The sequence below is a fragment of the Protopterus annectens genome, chromosome 14.part0 (assembly GCF_019279795.1).
Source record: "Protopterus annectens isolate FY-2018-M chromosome 14.part0, PAN1.0, whole genome shotgun sequence".
Taxonomy (NCBI): Eukaryota; Metazoa; Chordata; order Ceratodontiformes; family Protopteridae; genus Protopterus; species Protopterus annectens.
In genome coordinates, this window is record NC_056748.1 from 446882556 (window position 1) to 446903880 (window position 21325).

General features: G+C 36.8%; 1 protein-coding gene across 1 annotated transcript in view; it reads right to left on the reverse strand.

Moving 5' to 3' along the window:
- The window catches only part of LOC122788671 (serine/threonine-protein kinase 32B-like), a 641627-nt gene that overhangs the window by 333500 nt on the left and 286802 nt on the right, over positions 1–21325 (reverse strand). Inside the window, exon 3 of the mRNA XM_044055567.1 lies at positions 19774–19890. Within this exon, the coding sequence (XP_043911502.1) occupies positions 19774–19890 (117 nt within the window). The remainder of the gene's footprint in view (positions 1–19773; positions 19891–21325) is intronic.

Genomic DNA, 21325 nt, shown 5'->3' on the forward strand with positions numbered 1-21325 from the left:
ACTGATCCCGGTATCTCTTTAATACAATACCAGGTTTTAAAAGCTGTGGAGCTCCATGTGTGGTCAAAACTGTAACAACTACATACTACATTGTAGCAAGCAGTTTGTTACAACTGAAATGTGAAAAATAAAAATAGCTAAAACCTGAGTGCTTTTAACTAAACCTGAGCACTGTAATGCTTCTTGCAGGAAGGTTATAAATGGTAGCAACTGTTTGCTACAGTATGAAAAAAAAAAATTTTTAAAAACTAAACTACGAGTGCTGTAGTACTCTGTGCAGGCAGTGTATTAACTGTAGTAACTACTTGCTACAGTATAAAAGAAGACATTATTGCTATCTTTTTAATAAAATACGTTGAAGGGTTAGCACAGGGCACAGAAATGGGGCATGAATGATTGGGCAGGAGTGATTGGAGGTGTCATGCATTTGGCCACATGGTTGGTGTGCTAGTAGAAGGAACAGCCATTTGTTTCCTTTTTTTTTTTTGTTTTTGCTCTTCAGTGGAAAAACTGGGGTGGGATGGGGTGGAGCATAGATATAACTGTAATAAGATGAGGGGGTACGGCACTGGTTCATAGTACTGGCCCAGGGTGCTCTTCGAACCAGCTATGCTTCTGATAACAGGTGACTGTCATACTGGGGGTTGTCTCACGCTGGCATAGATCAAAGCACAAGAATATCACAGGTTACTGCGGTGCTGTGCAGGTGGGCAGGGAGGGCGATAGTATATCATATGCACAAAGACTGCAAGATATGTTATGGGGGATAAGAGGCCTACTTTTCATAGTGCACATTATTGCTATTAGACCTGACAGAAGACAGACAGTGGTAATATGTCCATTGCAGTATTGCACAAGATCTAAATGTAGCAGACAGGTCTGTGGCCACCAAATGGGGCATGGTGATAGTGCTAAGAGACTGTTGACTGACAGGAACAGTCATACATACTTACATACACATGCATGCACAAACACGCACACACTGTTTCACATGTATAACCTACTGGTGTACAGATACTGTCATGGGACTGAGTTAATATCAATGGCTGGAAAAGTTCATCACAGTAGACACAGAGGTGTTACCACAGACACCGATTTTGGTAATAGGTGTGTCATGGAGAGGTGCCTGATATCTGTGCTCTGGGAGGTCATAACAAGACACTAGTATAGATGTTCATAGATACAATACTACATGCCAACAGCAAGGCATAGAATATTTCCAGGGAAAGGTCTACCACAAGAAGTAGACCACCAATATAGAGACATCTCACAGGTGGAGGAATTCCTGATTACCATATCCAGGGTAGGTGAGTGAACCCTCATACCTGGTGGAAGCTTACATGTAGAATGTTAGTCCTGATGATCACAGGCATTACTAGTATGTTACATTATTTTATATAGTAATCCGCTAGTGTGAATGGGTTACTCAGTAGAACACATATTCCATATCTTTTCTCCAGGTGCACTAGGGTTTAAATGTTGACACCATACACTACAGGCATGTATGAGCCCATAGGCTATGCAAATAATTACTATAAAGCAGTCTGTGTTTCATCTGCTGGTGAGAGTGACACACATGATCCAGAATTGCCACAGGAATGTTATTTTTATGCTTGCACAGCTTCCACTGGTGGAGGGTCAAGCACAAAATGACAGCATATGTCTGACATTAGCAGCTCATGTGTGGCTAATAGTGATGGCATTATGCAGATAGTACATTTCAATAACACAGTGACACAGCCAGCAAAAATAACAAAGATGCGTATGCATACATCTCTCACAGATTAGATATTAGATATATTAGATATTAATAGAGGGACAGGATGTCCTGTCCATTTCAGCTTTACCAAAGCTACACAGGAACCACCACCACAGATATCATCAGTAAGATGTACTGCCTTTGAGTTGCATGCACCAACCACAAGTGAGAGGCACCAATGTGCCAACAGCTGCTATGATTCTAGCACATAAGCTGACCTGCACATCACACTTGACATCACTCAGACAAAGACTGCCACTACATACAGCATGTCAGAGAATGTGAATGTGCTGCAGAGTAACATGGAATGTAGACACCCTGAGCTGACTCCTGCTAAAGTCAGTGTTTGCTGCATTGTTGTCAATTGATACATCAATAAGGATACTGGCAAATGTGTGACATGTCCATTCTAGAAGCCAGATGCAGAGTGCATAGTCACAAGCTAGGCTTAGCAGATGGCACAGGCTTTCCAGAGACTACATCACTGTCAGTTCTGTCCATGGCTGTCTTTGCCCCTAAACATGGACACCTTGTGGTCATAGCTGATGTTCTTGTGACTCCAACATGGGAACATTTCACTGAGCCAGCCCTAAGGGTTCTGCATTTCCAAACCATCCCACTCCCCATTACCATTGTGAGTATAATGGCTAGCCATGGCCATTTTCGTGGTCATGTACACTGACCATCTACTGCCTCCCCATATGAGAGGAATCTCCACAGCAATACGGGAGGCTATCACATCCACTGCTCATACCTCTTACACTTATGTTTAGTATCACTGTCCATGTGACTGTGCTCATCCCACCTGTGCAAATGATAATAAGTATGCCCTGCCCACCTCTGTGGCCTTTATGGGCATGGTAGTGCCTGACGCATAGCATAGCCAGTCAATGGATTGTACTACATATCCTGATTGTTGTAATGAATGCATCAGGTTTTTACTGTGTTGTCTATGTCATAGTCCATAGTTATGAACCAGACACCTATCTTTAGCAGTGCTACAGAGTATTGCATCTGCCACTGTCTCCCTTGGGGTACCAATGAAGTCTGTTCCTCTTGTTATTCCTCACCTAACACCTCCTTGATTGTTGGCACAGGTATGTGTGGTGATATTAAAACGTTTCCATGTTGTAATTGCGTTTGTAGCACCATATTTTGTATCATGGCACATACAATACCTATCTTAACTCATTATTTATTTTTATTTATTTATTTTACATTTGTTGACTGGGATAGTCTGACTGGATACATGTCCATTTTCAGTGGAGGCTCGGGGAGAAAAGCTCCAAAATACAATGCATAGAAATTATATGTACAACACATAAGCATAATACACAGAATTCATAATACAGACAGGTTACATACATTGGTCGAGTAAGCAATTATCCATAAGTTCTTTTGTAATTTAATATAAGTAGATTGAATAGTACAATTGTGGTACAGCACATAAATAGTGGAGATGGTGATAGTCTGGTTTAGAGCAGGGACACAGCCAGTGTGATTTAAAATAATTTTTGAGACTTTTTTTGAATACAGAAAGTGAAGATTCTAGAGTACGGTCTGCAGGAAGTACATGCCAGATTTTGCCAATGGAGCTGGCAAACAGAGCATTCCCAGCTGAGTTATTGGATTTGAATGTTAGAACCAGAAGTCTGTTAGATGAGCAAAGTGGCCTGAGGTTACTATGGGGGCTCATGATGTTTTTAAGTGCAGGTGTATTTTCAGGGTGGTTAAGGACTTTATGTGCTACTATAAGCTGGTTGAATTGCACTAGGAGCTGCCTGGAGCTGCACATTACAGCTGAGTGCACCTCCTGGCATTTCTACAGTTACCTCCTGCTGTACCTCTAGGCATTAAATATTGCTTGCTCATGATTGGATTAATTCCAAAATCATGTTATATACAAGGTATCACAATATCTTATCTTGAAGATAAATGATGGAAAACACAATTGTATTGATATTTGACCTCTGTAAATGAGTATTTGTTAGAACAGTAAGGTGATAACTTCATTTTTTAAAGCATTAAGCCACACCCACTGGGAGTTACAGGTACACACTCAAAAGAGCTGTAATGGCGGGAATGAGTTAATGCATATGTTTCAAGGATGTTCAATGTCCGAGACACTTTGGTGTTGTAAGCCATCTCCACCATAGTTGAAGGGATATTGATGGAGGTCATCTCATGTTACCAAGGCGTATTCTGTACCACCTGCAACACGCAACAGCGGACAGCATTACAGGTGATCTGCTGCTTATGTCCATGGGAACAGCATATGGAGAACTCTGCAGCTGGCAATGTGTGCACCTACCAACTAGAAGATCCTGTGGAAAGTCACCCACACAAAATGTTACTATAGGTTGCACATGTGTTAGATATAGAAATCATATGAACTGTCTGAATGGTGCATCGACCCCTGCACCGGCATTTGGAGTAGAAGGCCTTCTTGTTGATATACTCGATGCCATGTGGGGCCTTGATGACAATGTGTGGATAAGGGCTGTATTGTAGAGATCATATACAAGTGGTAATGTGCTCTGCAGTCTGTGGAAACCACATACACTCTTCCACATGCTGCAGCATCATATTACAGAACTGGTACAGGGTTTGTAAGGCTGACACCTACAAAACTACTAACATGTTCCCTTTCAGATGCTGAAAAGCCCATGTAGCAAGGATAGTTAATGTGACTCATGTTCACTAGCTGCTCTCTGGTGTATCTGTGCACATGGTAGCTGCTGACAATGTCCTGGGTGTGGATGTGATGGTATGTTAGCCACTGGTGGACCCATCTGTGATGCAGAGGATGATAATGTGCAGCACTGCAGACACTAGCTCTGAAGACTGCCAGTAGCATATGCAGCTCTGCTATCACTAATACGACTTCCTGTATTACAACGTGAGTGAAGCTCATGTGCAACAGATAATCCTAACTTTCAGAATAAATGGCCACTGCGCTCATCCTACTTTCTTTGTTTGCATACCAGAAAGCCCTAATCAGCATGTTAATACTCACTTCCTTGCCATTCTGCAACTGTTTGCATATAAAATTCCTGTACATTAACACTCACTACCTTATTTCATATAATGCTGCCACAAGTCAATCAACAAACACAAAAGAAGTAAACTGTTGCTATTTTAGTCATTTTCAGTTCTCTTTTCTTAGTTACAGTAATGTGATACTGAAATGTTTTAAAAATGCATCTTTAAGCATCCTGAATTTAAAAAGAAATGTATATTTTTGTTCTGTTTCACAGTAGGATTTATTGAAGTATCTAATCATAATAAAATAACAGAAAGGAAAGACAAAGTCAGGGGATCAGAAAGCAGTAAGAGCTGTAGCCAAAAGGGACTATTTCCAGGATGCAGGAAAATGTGATCCAGAGACATGTTAGCTGCAATGGAAAGACCTCATTACTGCTAATTTGCATGTCTCTGTATCACCTAAAACTACCACAAATTCAAATCAGTACTTTCCTGTAAAAAAAACAAAACAAAAAAAAACAAAGAAACTGGAACCATGCTAACCACAAATGAAGGAATACAACTGCTGATTAGCGTACAACAATCTTTATTCCACATTTTCGTCAAAAACTTCATCAGAATCAGAGATAAATTTGTAAGTAGTATTGTTAATATGAATAGATGTAATGGAATGCACAAATGTAGAAGTTGTAACATTAGTAGGTTCATATTAGAGGGACCCTTTATTGGGTCTATATCAGATAGTCGAAGTTCTGTAACTCTGAATACCTTATGGTCGAACATTATGTTCGAAGTTACAGAACTTCAACTACATAAAAAAAAAAAAACAATGGACAAAAAAATAAATTGTTGTAAGCAGGGGGGCAAGCACCCCTGCACCCTACACCCCCTGCTACTTAAATATACCAACTCCGAGATCGCACCATATTGAAGTGAATGGAAACCTCCGCTTATGGAGATTTCCATTCAAATGCTCAAACTTTTACAAATTCAAATGTATGGTCCCGACCATATGTGGTTCAAACTTGTAAAAGTTTGACTATGTGATAGGAACCCCCCTTTATTAGTTTGTCAGTTACCATACACTATTAAGGTACCGGGAATTTTTAATTGTAAAAGCAAAGGGTTAGTATACATTGGGGTTTGTACAAGCTGCTCTGCTTTCAATATAGGAATGATTACACTGGCTTTATGTGTTAGAATTAGGGAACAAGAAAGACAAAAATAATGCCTTTTTAAACACATTAACATGTTCAAATTACAACAAGTTCTTATTCTCTGTATTAGAGCAGAGAGTCAGTGACTTAAGGGGTGGATATTTCAAAACTGACTTGGAGCAAAAAGAAGCCTTACGGCAAATAAAATTAAATTCCGATAAGGAACCTGGTATGAATTATGTCAATATTAAATGTTTTTTAAAAAATTGGAGGGTATATTTACGTAAATAGATGTCATTTATTTTAAATTTTGTTTGTATGTGTGTTTCGTTAAAACAATTGTTAATGGAGTCTCACTTGTCTAAACTGGCATTTAAACTTGATGGTTTTAATGATTCATATTCTGATGAAATTTTTGACAAAAGCATGGAATAAAGATTGTTGTACGCTAAACAGCAGTTGTATTCCTTCCTTTGTGGTTAGCCTGGTTCCAGTTTCTTTGTTTTTGTTTAGTTGGTGGTTTCACTGGATACAGACTATCTTGGTTACTTTCCTGTAGTAATCAACACTGGCACTCCATGAGCTATGTCAGCACAGGCACCACACCTTATTCATTCCACATATTCACACACACACACACACACACACACACACACACACACACACACACACACACACACACACGCACACGCACACATGCACACACACACACACACACTCACACACACACACACACGTACACTAACATACCACTTGACTGTCACTGAGTTGACAAAACATACCTCATGTCTCTTCTAATTTTTCTTTCTGCACTCATAAATAATAGATCCTTACAATCAGTCAGCAATGCCAAACATTAATGTTTCATTCTTCTTACAGTTTGTAAAGTGCATCATGATGCAATACCTATTGCTCTATTCACTTTTTAATAAAAGTAATATTTTAAAACCATCCATGATTTTATAGAATGATCCTGATGTTACTTCTTGTACATGCTTCATCCTTTGTAACTCATGGATGATTACCAGAATTAGAGATTCATATATCTTATATATAATGTTAAAATGCACACACACACACACACACACACACACACACACACACACACACACACACACACACACACACACACACACACACACAGGTCATTTTTGCATGGGGGTCAAAAAAGCGAGGTGCTCTGCTTGACATGTATGGGAATTCTATTCCAGAGCATGGGCAGTCTCTGGTTGAGGAACCTGTCCCTACAGCAGGTTCGGTTGATTGTGATAATGAGGTTGAGGTCTCTGGAGTGTGTGGTACGGAGGGATTGGGATTTCTTTAGATGTAGCATTTCTAACAGAGCTGGGTCAGAAATGGCTTTGTAAGTCAAGCAGAGATAGCCTCTAAGTAGGCGATATGAGACAGAGAATAGCTGGAGTTTTTTGAGTCTGTCCATGTAGGACATGTATTTAATGCCACGGATCCTCTTCAGGAGGTACTTCTGTGGCCTCTCCAGCTGTTGCAGGTGTCTAGTTAGGTACATGCCAAATGGGGCATTATGCTCAATGATTGGTCTAATGAGAGAAGCATAGAGAGAGATGATGACCTCTTTCTTCCTGGATGCAAAACCCTTGGTAATAAGATGTGCCACAAAGAAGGACTTTCTGACAACAGTGGCAATGTGATGGTCAAAGGAGAGGTTGCTGTCGACCTGCATCCCCAGATCTCTTATAATGCCTTCAGTGTTCAGTGGGTTCCCGTCAATGTGGTAATTACTGGGTACTGAGCTTTTACTAAAGGGGATGATGGCGCATTTTTGGCGTTGAGCTTAAGGCCATGGTTTCGACACCAGTCATTGGTCTAAATGAGGCCTTTCTGTAGGATGTCTGCATCACTTGGGGAGTTAATACCGGCTCCCAGCTTGCAGTCATCTGTAATCTTGATCATCCAGAGTCCCTTTGTGTTGGCCTGGACTTTGAGAACTAGATGCCAAACAGGAGAGGAACCAGGACTGATTCCTGTGGGACTTCACTAGTGACTGATCGGCAGTCTGACTTGGTATCCGCTACTTTCACATTGTGATTTCTATCTGTGGATCAATTTGCAACCCAGCTAGTGATATAGGGGTTGATGCCTAGTTTGGTGAGTTTATTTATTTTTTAAGTGCTATATTATTTTTTTATATATTTTTGATGTAAAATAGTTCCTCTGCCTGATGTTTCAATCTTGCTGTCATATATGTTAATAGTGTTAGAGGAAGCATTTTACATCCAAAATATAACACTTTAAAAAATGTCCAGGTATTTACTTTATTTTTTATTATTTTGGTTCCTTTCTCCTAGAACGTTTGGTTTGTTGCCATTTATTAGAGACTTGATGTCTCTAAATGATGACATAGATTTGAGTTTCAGACTTTCATTTCATTTAGAAAATTCATTCTAACATAAATCCTCTTATGGATAATTAGCATAGCCCGCTCCCTCGGAATGCCTCATTAGCATTTGTTGCAGTCTGCAGAGGCAGCCCACTGTGGTGCTGCAATTCTTCTTGGTGCAGGACTGTGGTAGGTCTGTTTCTGAATCAGAAATAATTACAGCTATGTGTACACCAGAGTTACACCTCTCATTAAATTTTTTGAATTGGGCCCGTAGACTTTCATTTTTTTGGTTTAATTGTATTGACAGTATAAAGTTATTATCAGAAGATGACATTTTAAGTCAATTTAAATTAGAAATGAGAGCATGGGCTTTGACTCAAATAGATATGCAGTTTGTATTGTCAACAATGCAATGTGTGACATCATATGAATTACTTTTGTTTCCAAATACAGTATAATATTTATAGTAATTTTTGTCCAAAAAGAAAAATCCTTAGTCAGTATTGTGTTTAACTATAAAACACAAATTCATGAATTATACTGGATTTGTCTGTGCAGGCCCAACAACCAAAATGTTACCCAAGATAAAATAAAAAAAAAAACAATTAATAGTAAACTTGATAATTAAAACAACTGGGTTACCATTTTGGAAATGATTTACCTGTTTTACAGCAATGTTTTTTAGTCATATACAATTTAAAAATATTGAATAAAAAGGTAATAGTGCTGGAGATGGAGAGCATTGCTTAAGGATTTTTAATTAATGTAATTTAATATCGGAATTCTGGACAGAGATACAAAAGTTTGCCCAATCTCCATAGACAGATACATGTTGAATAAAGAAACATTTGGTACTTTTTAATATTGCTATTTCCATACGTGTTAAGCAGAGACCAAATACCGCTGCCTTGGTACCCCTTGATAACTCTTAAGAAAGGCAATAACAAGGAACTGGAAAAAACTTGTTTTCACCCGCACTTTCAGATTTTATTAATATAATCACAATATTTATGAGAAAGAACTGAGTATTCTACATATGAAAAGGAAATATTCTTCTACAGACTATGATTTTTTTTTCCCAAAATTACTTTTAGAGAAACATAATATTCAGGAATATGATCTGGTCTCTGATTTTGACCAGCATATTATGTGTTCAAAACATGAATGCCAAGAAATTTGACTAGAGGTGAACTTTTGTTAAATACCCCTAAGCTCTGTTACAATTGTGTCTCACTCTTGGGAATCGCTTAACAAGTTTATCTTTTTTTTCTGATATGGGTTGTAAACATGGCACTCCGTGTACTGCAAAGGTATTTCTTGAACTTGCAGATAATTATTTTGTTTGCATATAGTTATTTAATGAGTGATAGTACTTGGATAATTTTACTATTAGTTGAGACAAAACACTATTTACATTCTTTGGATTATGATGTCACTGCCTTTATTCATTTGCAGCATTTTGAAAACTTCGATTCTTATCATCACAGTTTGAATGTTTGCAATTGAAATGTTAATAAAAACATAGAAACAAAATAGCTATTATTTTACTAAGGCTGACCCTAAAGTCATGCTTAAGGCCTGGCAAAGATGAAGTAAAGTGCACATTAGGGAGCTGTGAGTAGTAGGTGGGAAACAATTGAATTTGCATATAATCACACCACCTGTATATAAGATTATGCTTCTTCTCTCCAGGACTATGATGGCAGAGTTGTTGCACTTTGTGAATTTTGTGAAGAGCAGTATTTAAAGACTAAGCCTAGAAGTAACAAATGCAGTATTGGCCGATGTAATGAATGGATATTGATATATCACTCTGAACTAGCTGATGAGATAGGGATGAGGCCATATAAGGAGGTCCTTCCCCAGTAGTCAGTGAGTCACAAGTCAAATGCCTTGGAATGGTCAATGAACACAACTACACTGAGGTCTTTTGAATCCACAATTTTATGCAGACAGCTAGTAAGGAAGAAGACAACTGTTCAGATGTCAAGACCTTTCATGAAGTATGTTGATGGCTGGAGAAGAGGCATGAGACTACAACAATGAGACAACAATTGTTTCTAAAATTTTCACTAAGGGTTGCAGTAACGCAACTGCCCTGAAGACTATAGCTGAGTGGATGAACCATATTTTAGGATAAGAATGATGATAAACATGATGTCTTAGTGATAGGATGTCTGCCTCATATGCCAGGTGTTCAGTTATTACTTATAGTCACTGACTGTTTGGTGTACTTGTAGAAAACTCCTGCATGCACACATTTTCTCTGGGGACTCTTTTTTCCTCTGAAAAAAATAAAACACACTGCTTGACTGGCTGACCTAAAGCTTTCCTGTATAGATTTTATTTGTCTTACCACTGTGGTCAAGGCTGTGTTTGAAAAAGGTCTCAGCACCAGTCCACGTACCCAATTAACAAATAAATAATTAAAGAATTACAAATTGACATTATACAGCTTCTCAAGCGACAGGGAATGTCCCATTTGCAAAGGAAATATTAATTATATAATTCTAGACAGACTGTAATGATCACAGGTCAGAGATAATCAGACACTACTCCCTATAAATAGTGATTTCCTTGTGCCAGTGCCTAATTTTGCTGATGGGACTTTGGTAAATTAAAAATCTGCTCAGAAACCAAATACATTCAGTTGTATAGAGTAAGAAGGGGATAGTTTGGTATCATAGCTGTACTGAGGAGAAAAACAAGCAATTTCTGTTGGATTTGTGGATTTGTAATAGAAGTATCCTTTATATGGAGGCAACATTACTGACTATAATTGCTTTTTTCTGTTAAGTTATTAATATTCTTCCAAATTAAGTCATCAGGGATTTTTATTAATTAATTAGTTTTATTTATGTCTTTATTTATTCATTCATTCATTTATGTTGGACATATTTGAGCTGGATGACCAAGAACTTTTTCCAGTCACAACATTGTTACACAATAAAAAAATACATACACTGCAGAAAAAACAACATAAATATTATTACAGCAGAATATCTGATACTAACAACACAGCATAAGTATCCTGCAGGAGTAAAATAATCAATAAAAGAAAAAAATGAAGGATCACAGAAAATGACCAGATGATGAAGCCACTGCATTTGCACTCACTTTGTTGTTATATCTGTAATCTGTGTTGACTAGTGCAGGCCGCAAAGGTCACTAGCTGATGAACTGTATTGGTGAGCATATTACAAACTATGGGAGACAAGTAGAAGAAAACTGTGCCGGTACAAGTAATGGAAGTAATGGCAAGTGGGTGCAGACTGAACAAATCTAGCGCTGTCCATCAGAAATGAGGTGCTGTGTGGACTTAAAGTGGACTTTTGGTAGGAGTTTATAAGTAAAGCAAGCAATTCTTAGATTAATCAGATGCCATCCTGTGGGCTTGGTAGTAGTGAAATCCATTGTCTACACCAGTAATAAAGCGAAAACTAAACTATGATTTTGCAAATTATGTTTTGCACACTTTTCTGAAAGTGATGCCAATGAGACAAAGGGACTATTCTGGAATGGAAAGAACTCCTCTGCCAATTGCAAACTGACCTTGCTTCGTCAGGAAGATCTTTACACTATTTGCAAGTACACAGCATAATGAATATTTTATTTACAACATTATGGATGTGAATAAAGAAGAAAAAGAAGGAAGTGGATAAATCAAGCTATGCTCCAATGTAATTACATGACAGTACAACGTTCAGAGGATAGCCATCTGTGTCTGTAGTATTCCATTCCTCTTGGCATAAACTACTGTATTTATGTTCAAAAACTACTGCATTTGTTACAAATAGGAGTCCCCAGTTCACAAATCTGTCGAAGCTGAGCAAGAATAGAGTTTAATGAATTATAAATGGATTTAAAGGAACTGTCAGATTTGTAGATAATAACAGTGTCATTCACATGTAGAAGGAGGATAATAACAGTGTCATTCACATGTAGAAGGAGGTGACTGGTCTACAGAGAAAGATGACAAGGAAGTTAATATAAACAGACTTAACAATGTTGCAAGCATGTGTGTGTGTGTGTGTGTGTGTGTGTGTGTGTGTGTGTGTGTGCGCATGTGTGTGTGTGCGTGTGTGTGTGTGTGTGTGTGTGTGTGTGTGTGTGTGTGTGTGTGTGTGTGTGTGTGTGTGTGTGTGTGTGTGTGTGTGTGTGTGTGTGTGTGTGTGTGTGTGTGTGTGTGTGTGTATACTTGTGTGACTGTGTGTGTGTGACAGTGGGAAAAAGTTTTGCAATGCAATCAGTTTGGTCACTCATGACTTATCTGTGGTGGCCCACTGGTACCAGAGTTCTGATTCCTGCTCCTTCTAATGAACATGATAGGTGGTGGTTTTATGGTGCTGCTTCTTGGCAGAGAAAATTGACCAGAGTATATTGTATTCACTACAGAAAAGACAGTCCAATAAAGTGACTAGGGATCTGGAAGGCTAGATTTATTAAAACAGCCAAGATGGCTATGACTGCCAGTTTGTTGGTTGGAGCATTTTAGTTTGATCACAAGTTGGAAGAAACCAAAATCTGCAAGAATGGAGAATGGGTGGAAGTTAGAATTAAACTCCCAGTGGAAGTTAGCCTACAAGCAGTAAAAATTTCTTACAGTTAAGACTCATCAATATAACCTACTGTTTGTCACACACTTTGAACAAAGTGATTATGGTTGGGGTCTGATAGACTACACCAATGCTTAGACTATTGGCATTCCTCAATGCTAATTAGTTTGTTTACCAAGAATAGGAATCTTTCTCAAGTTCTGTATCCAGTTCTCTGATAGGTTGTATGAGTGGATTAAACTGAATGGGGAATGAGATTCCCTGGTTTTTAACTAGGATTACTTGATCCCAGATTACATTATGGCTGATATTTAGGCTTATTATGTAAGGCTCTGTAGGGTGATGATATAGGCAATGTGTTAACACCTCTTGGTTAAGGAAGTAAAGGATCTCTTTGCAGAGTATCCCCATTAACTCCATATGACGAAAAATTTAAGAAAATTTTCCAGTCTTCCAAATGAAGTCAAATGGACAGTTAGGATTCTCTCTTTTCTAAGTATGTGCATTCTCTGAGAAAATTTTAAGTGGTTAATGAAGGATAAAGGAAATACAACCTCACACACACACACACACACACACACACACACACACACACACACACACACACACACACACACATACACGCACACACGCACACACGCACACACACACACACACACACACACACACACACACACACACACACACACACACACACACACACACACACACACACACACACTACATCACATCAGCCCAGTTTCATTATTTTGCCTTTTGAATATTAGTGGGGTACTAATGAGAAACTAACTAACCATGCATAATATCTCGAAAAATCTATGTTGACTTTAGTACCATTTTATGGAAAAAAAATCTAAAAAAATCTGTATACATTATGACACAGGCAGCTTCCTATTGTTTATGCTAAATAAAACGGATTGCAGTTTCCTGCTTTCTTTCTGTCGCGCTGGATGGGCTTTCTTGCAAGGTATAATAGGCTATTTATTATTTTAACAGGCTTATTTTATGTAGCTATACTGGCATTCTCAATGCATCTTCCTTAGGTAACAGAATATGTTAAAGCAAGAAAAATTTACAAAATGGTTACATTGATAGCTTACACAGATTACAAAGCAGACTCAGGAAGAAATGATTATATTAAATGGGCATAAACAATTTCTGCAGGCAGTGCACAGATCTCATAAATATTGCTTTGTGAAGAAATACACTAATTTGTAATTGTTTAAGCTTGTGTTTTGACATATATTGCAGCTTATACAGTAAGTCAGTTTTGGCTACGAATCTAAAAAGTGCTTGTATAACAATTTAATCTGTGAAAAAAAAATTAAACAAACATTTAATTAATTATTAAGGCAACTGCTGAGTTATAGGAGACATAAAAATAGTTAAGCAAACCATACTTTGCAGTTTAAATGGGTTTAATATTAGTCTGCCCTACGATACAGCATCAAGGACATTTAAATAAAAAAAAGTGTTTAAGCTTTAGTATTCACCAGCTTGTGCTTCTTATTTGCTTGTTAAAGCCAGTGTGTGTATTACTTTCTGACCAGTTAACTACTATATCAAAGAGAATTACTCAGGTCATACGTCAACTGTAACAGAAGAAAAATGAAAAATATTCTTTTGTCTATGTGCAGTTATTCAAAAACAGAAATAAAAATATACAAGGAGCAGAATTGCATACCCAGCATATGTAATTAACATGTTATGATATGTTTTAAGTGTGATGTTTTTTTCATTTGCATATTTGTTTCCTGTATAATAAGATAACATCTGCCAGTGGGTTCCTAGTATTTAATGGATAAATTTAAAGGGGTCCAGTCGCTACATATCATAAGCATTTTCATTTACAAATAAATTATTCACAGCTGAAATCAATATACTCAAATTGAGTTTTCTCACTGCTGTTTATTTCCTTCTGCTGTTCAATACAAGTTGAATTCCAAAGTGGCATTGTGTGGTTTTATAAATGCTATATTTATTTTGATTAGTTTATTCACTAAGCCATCATAGTGGGCTCAACAATAATGTTCTTTTTTATGGGTGGAAAAAAATAAGGTAACGGGTAAAGTAAAAGTCAAAAGAAACAACATCCATGTTTAATCAAGTGCCCTCAGCAGAAGCGTACGGCTAACCATTATGATGTGAGTACATAGCATCTGCATTCTGGTTAGATTAAAAGCAGAGATTTAACTCTAGTTATCATGTACAAATATTTACAAAATAGAGATGTTGCAAGAGCAACTTAGGGAAGCTTAAGCATTACACAACAACAGCCAATCAACTAGACTTTCAGTGGGGGCATTTCAGATGCTACTGACTACCAGATGCTTTTCAATTTTGGCTTGAAGGGGATGAAGATGGTGTTAAACACAAGAGTGTTTTTTTAAGGAAGTAAAGGGTCTCTTTGCAGAGTATGCCTATTAAGTCCTTATGACAAAAAATAAGGGCTGAGAGAACTTACAAGGTTTGTGCTAGTAAAGGGAGAACATAGGGGAGATGTACACCCCATTTTCACTAGTCTAATTTGATAGCTGTCCTGGCCAGGAAGACTTACTATCCTTGTGAAGCAAACATACAGCACAGCCTAAGAAACACTGAGGAACAGGGGTATTTCAATGTCACACACTGTTGTTCAGTGATGGGATCATCAAGAATCATTCATTTCAAAGCAATGTGGCAGTATGACACTGAAGCCTGAATGGGTGGATCGCCTTCAGTAAATTGAAGAAAATATTAAGTAATATCAAAATAATCATGGAAATCGGCATACAGATTACCTATCACCTTTCATGTTTCAGGAAGCAAAATATGAGACAGACAATACAGAATCCTTGGCCTATCCACCTGTTCCATAAGGTAAAGGTTCTAATCAAGCCAGACACTGGGGTATTTAGTTTCAGAGGCTACAGACACAGGGGTATTTAGTTTCAGAGGCCTCCTCAATCTTGTCTCCAGCCATTTATCCTAATTTTAGCAGCTGGGCATGAGACACACAGTGCAATCATTTTTCTGGCAATCCCGCTTTTCTGTATTTTTAATGAAAGTTAAATAAATAAGTAAGTAAGTAAATAAATAAAATACAGAGGATTATGACTGCCTCATTGATCATAACCCTTATTATATGTTTGAGACCTGGATGCCAAGAAATCTGCTCCCGGGGTGAATCTTGGCATCCATGTTGAGAAATCATCATACAGGGAATGATCTTTGAGCGAATTATAATTCTTTGTAGTGCATGGAGCTTTATTTGCACTATGTATTAATAGTTACAGGAAAAAAAAATCATTATTTTGTTGGCTTTCAAAGCCATTAAACACTTAGTCGATGATGGCAGAAAGGGAGTATAATAATGTCTGTCATATTTACACTTACATTTAATGCCCCTCTACTGTTTAGATTTTCACAGAACATCCAGATTATCTTTTTTGGTTTGTTCCTCATAAAATATGTGGTTTTCGAACAAACCACCATGGACTGAAGTCATTAAATAATTACATACATTTGAGTTTCAGAGTTCATAACCATCACATTATGCAAATATCCCGTTCTAGCAACTTTCTAAGTTTTTTTCCTTTTTATTTAACAGGAAGTTAGGGACACATTAAGGGTAGTAACAAGTGTCTGCCACTGTTGTTTGCTAGTCAGTACAGGCATATTTTGCTTCCGAGCACTAGACTCAACCTTAACAACATAAGCCTTGGGTGCTTAGCATTTATTAAGGTCAGGTCTTGCACCAGTCTGCTGCTTAACTGGTTTGTCTTTTTCTGAATATTGGAGTGTAATCACTGCACTCCATGAACTACAAATAAATAAGACTCATTATCATTTGTGCTATGACCTAACTGTATCAACAGAAACATCACAGGCATATAGTGCAAATATATAATACTGTCAATGATTATTTATAAAATGAGACATAATAATTAGAGTCCACCGAGGAATGTCAAACTTAAGTGGTGTGAGAAAGGTGAGGTTGATTTCAAGTTGACAACAAGGAGTCCACCTTCCAGCTAAATAACTGTAAACCTAGGCAAGGCAGATTGCACGGGTATCAAAACAACAAATGTTTTCAATTGAAATACAACATTGTTTTGAACAATAGCCTTCAGGAAGGTGGATAAGAGATGAGCTGATGTTACCCTCCCAAACCTAGGTGAGAAGTTTCACTAATCTAACTATGTTTCAGTCAATACTAAAGGCAACTTTTATGTCACACTTGATATTTAACAAATACAAAGTGCTTCCAAAGGGATGCATACCCTGCAGTGGGTAACAGTTTTCAAAGTTCTGACTACAGGAGTAGGAAAACAGAGGAGCTGGTAGCGTGCACAAGAAAGAGTGTAAGAGTCGTCGCATTTTTTGGAGGAAAGCAATGACGGTACTTCTTCTAGACATCAGAACAGTTTGTTCCAAGACTTTGTGGCTGAAGAGAACAGACACCAAACCTAGCTGTAATACCTGATCCCATCAGGAAGAACTTCAGAGGACATTGATCCCTGATGGAAGTGAGATTAGATCATGGTTCTGGAAAAGCATAATAATGATATCACTATGAAGTTCCAAGCAAACGTCTAGGAAAATGTTCCAGTTTATTTAACAGACCCCTATACAGCTGTTGGGGTAATGAGTATTAATTACACAAAATAGACTGAATTGGTTAGTACTACAAAGAACAGATCTGCCCACTGCTGAGGTGAGGTTGGTAAAGGGGTTGTTGAAGCTATACATGCTAGTTAGTATTAAGGAGAGAGATTTGTCTGCTGTCAGAACAACAAGAAGTCATCAGAATGCCATATTTATATGATATAATTTATTTTGGTGTTCATAAGTACTATTAAGTCATGATAATTTCCCCTCAAAGGTGAAAATCAAACTCTGTACCATCTATCTGTGAGGTAAGCACCTTAACCATTATGCCAACCCCCAACAATGTTATTAAACAAGCATTTGCAGACTTAAAAGACAATACTCTCCCTGGGTAAATTCACCAAGGAATCACTCCTACTAAATAGTTTTGGACTTCTCTGTTCCTCTTGGTGGATGCCCGTGTGATTTACCATTCCAAATGAGAATAATAGGAATGACCAATGAATGAAGCTTGTATAATTCCAAAAGGGACAACTCTAAGTGTCTAAAAATATAATCTCACATATCAAAGTACTGACACCTGCAGCAAAGTCATATCTATCTGATGAAGTAATTAGCTGGGACATCCCTACACCCATGTCCGTAATGATTTTTTCTTTTAACTTGGCGATGGACTAACCAAATAATTATGAAATCCTTAAGAATTTGGAGGGCAACTTTAATACATGACCCATTCCCTAAAGCAGAGTTTTCAGTGCTTGTTCAGAAAGCTGAGGCTCATGATCTATCTATCTATCTATCTATCTATCTATCTATCTATCTATCTATCTATCTATCTATTCAGCTGTCTGTCTATCGATGTATATATCTATCTATATATATATATATATATATATATATATATATATGTGTGTGTGTACTCATATCTGTAGCTGTACATCTCAGGGATAAGTATACCATCTCAGCTTTCTTCCTCTTCTTCGATTGTACATCTGCTCTTCTCTATACTCTGTTGCCAACTATCACTCTATCTTCACCCACTCCACCTTCTATGTCTCTCTTGTTTACCACTCATTTAATTTATATCTCATAATTAAATCAACCTTTTGCTTTCCACCCTTTGTAAATAACTCAGCACTCAGCATTATGACATGAATCGTACTGCATAGTTCTTCTGTATAGAATATCATTAGTATAAGAAGTCTTACTGATGTATGTATATTTACTATCTTATCTAGTATGACATTGTAAATTTTGTTTTAATTGTGTGCCTGATATTGTTGCTATTGTTACTTAAAAGATTTTGTTTATATTGCATGTACTGGAGTTTTCTCTTTGGGCATCTGCTGAAAAAGGGCCTTTGTGCCCAACTGGACTTCTACATCAACAAATGAAATGTTTATATATATATATATATATATATATATATATATATATATATATATATATGTATATATATATATATATATATATATATATATATATATATATATCTGTGTGTGTGTGTGTGTGTGTGTATAATATATATATATATATATATATATATATATATATATATATATATATATATATATATATATATATCTCAAAGTAAGGCTACCTTGGCTACCTGTGCAGATGTTTAAAAATTAAGTTTTAAATTTTAGAAAGTAAAAGGACATGCTGAATTGATATATTTATTTGCTAACCTGAGAAGCAGAAATAGGGTGACCCTTTTAGCCTTTAACTGGTACATGTATCACTATATAACGTGTAGGTTAGAAAACTGAAGTATAGTGGTAATTGATGTTGTACAGAGGACTGAGCAAAGCTTTGAGTAAAGTACTGAGATATGTGGACTGTTAATGCTTATCAATTTCATTCTGAATGAGATTTCTTCTTTAATGCATGCAAGGTAGATGAGAGATCTGCAGAAGGTACAGGAAACGCAAGGGAAGCTGAGCTGTAAGATATTTTTCAAAATAGTGAAGAATCTTTGTGTCCAGTTAATAAAAAAGCATATAACATGATCTGAATTAATGTGTCAAAAGCAATAAGCAAGTGAATCTAATTAAAGCGTTTGCTTTGCAGATTAAGTTAAAAATATGTTTAAATATTCTCTATAGATAGGGAGTAAGCTCATAGTAACACAAATTACACAAAGACACTAGGGGTTGGTTCCATCTGTTATTGAAGTTATCAGTGGAATTCTTTTTGACATATACTACAATGAAATGGCCATAGTGATATGTGCAAAATATTTATTTATTGTGAGCATTACTCCTTTCAAAGAATGATGACCCCTTACATTCAGGAAATTGTCAAGAAAAAAAGAAAAAAATGACTAATTGTCATTAATAAGAGGAGTGAGATATCTGAATGACTTACCTTCTTCATAAGCGCTACCATGCCTTTGGTCCACGTTGATGAATAATGCACTCTTTCGATTTTGAACATGTTGACAATATCTTCTATTGAAGTACTGGAATGGATTTCATATGGCCTCTGACATAAATAAAAGATGAAAACATGAAAATGTGTTACCTCAAAGTATTCTTTTGTCCATGGAATATTAAATGCAGGCAGCTTTATCCTGATAAAATGAATAGTGCAGCACTACATTATAAATTAGTTACAGTTTGTTTAAAACACACAAAATGAATGCATGGCATGCATTACAAGAACTCCAGGTTGCAAAATAATGTAAGCAGATAAGGCATGAGATTAGTTCTCTGTCTGGTGCCTGTTGCTTGGTGTGAGGGTATCCTGCTCCCCAGTGACCCTAAACAGGATAAAGTAGGTATCAAAAATGAGTAACTGAAAGGGTAAGCAACATAAATCATTCTTTTTTCTGTTGGTTTCATAAAGTAAACTGAAAACAAAGAATTTGATACTGGTAGTAGAAATTTCATAATAATAATAATATTAATAATAATAATAATAATAATAATACTAATAATAATAATAATAATAATAATAATAATAATAATAATAATAATTTGCATCTTCTGAAAGCAAACTGTTTCTTCTGTGTGACATACTCAAAAATGTACTGTTCTCATTAAGGTATAAAATACAGTTTCTGTGCTTTAGCTCCTGTCTATCATTCTGATACCAGTGTAAATGGCTGTCTTAAAGAGATACAAATTCAGAAAGGTATGAACATAGCAGTTTATATTACAGTTAGTCACTCATCAAAATATCACAAGCCAGTTTGTCTCTATAGTCCTATAGGGTACCTAGCTCTAGACACATACTGAAAGCAAAGGCTCCTGACGTGGGGTTATATTATTCCCATAATGTCTAGGTATGCCAGATTGGTCAAACAGAAATAATTTTACTGTATCTATTTTACAGATAAAAACAAGCCTTAAAATAAAAATACATGCTATGAGAATTATTTATTTATTTATTTCAGTTTGATGACCGGAGAGGTCCACTGGGCTCAGGAGCCCATTTTCAGTGGAGGCCCAGGGAGAAAAGCTCCACATTACATAGTAAACATTGAAATATAACAGATTAAAGTTAAGATTCAAAGATACAGATACATAAGGATACAACAAATTAAAACTAAGATTAAGGTTACAGATACATTATAAATCAGAGACATGGTGCGGTACATTGATTACATAGCATGTGAGTCATATGTTGACATGAATGTTACAATGGTTACATAGAATATGAGTCTTGCTATGGCAGCTTGGCAGAACAAGTACAAATAATAGGGAGGGGAGAAAAGGGAAAGCAAACTATTTACAATATTTACATTATGTACACGAGATCACACTGAAGAATGAGTCATTTCCAGGGGGGGCTAAGCTGTTAGAAATAGGAGTAGCATGGAAATACAATTTAGAGTAGAGAGAGAAGAAGGCTAGGTGGGGAGAGTGCAGCTGCACTTCCAATTAGAGAAAAAGTAGGAATGGAGTTGGGTTTTGAA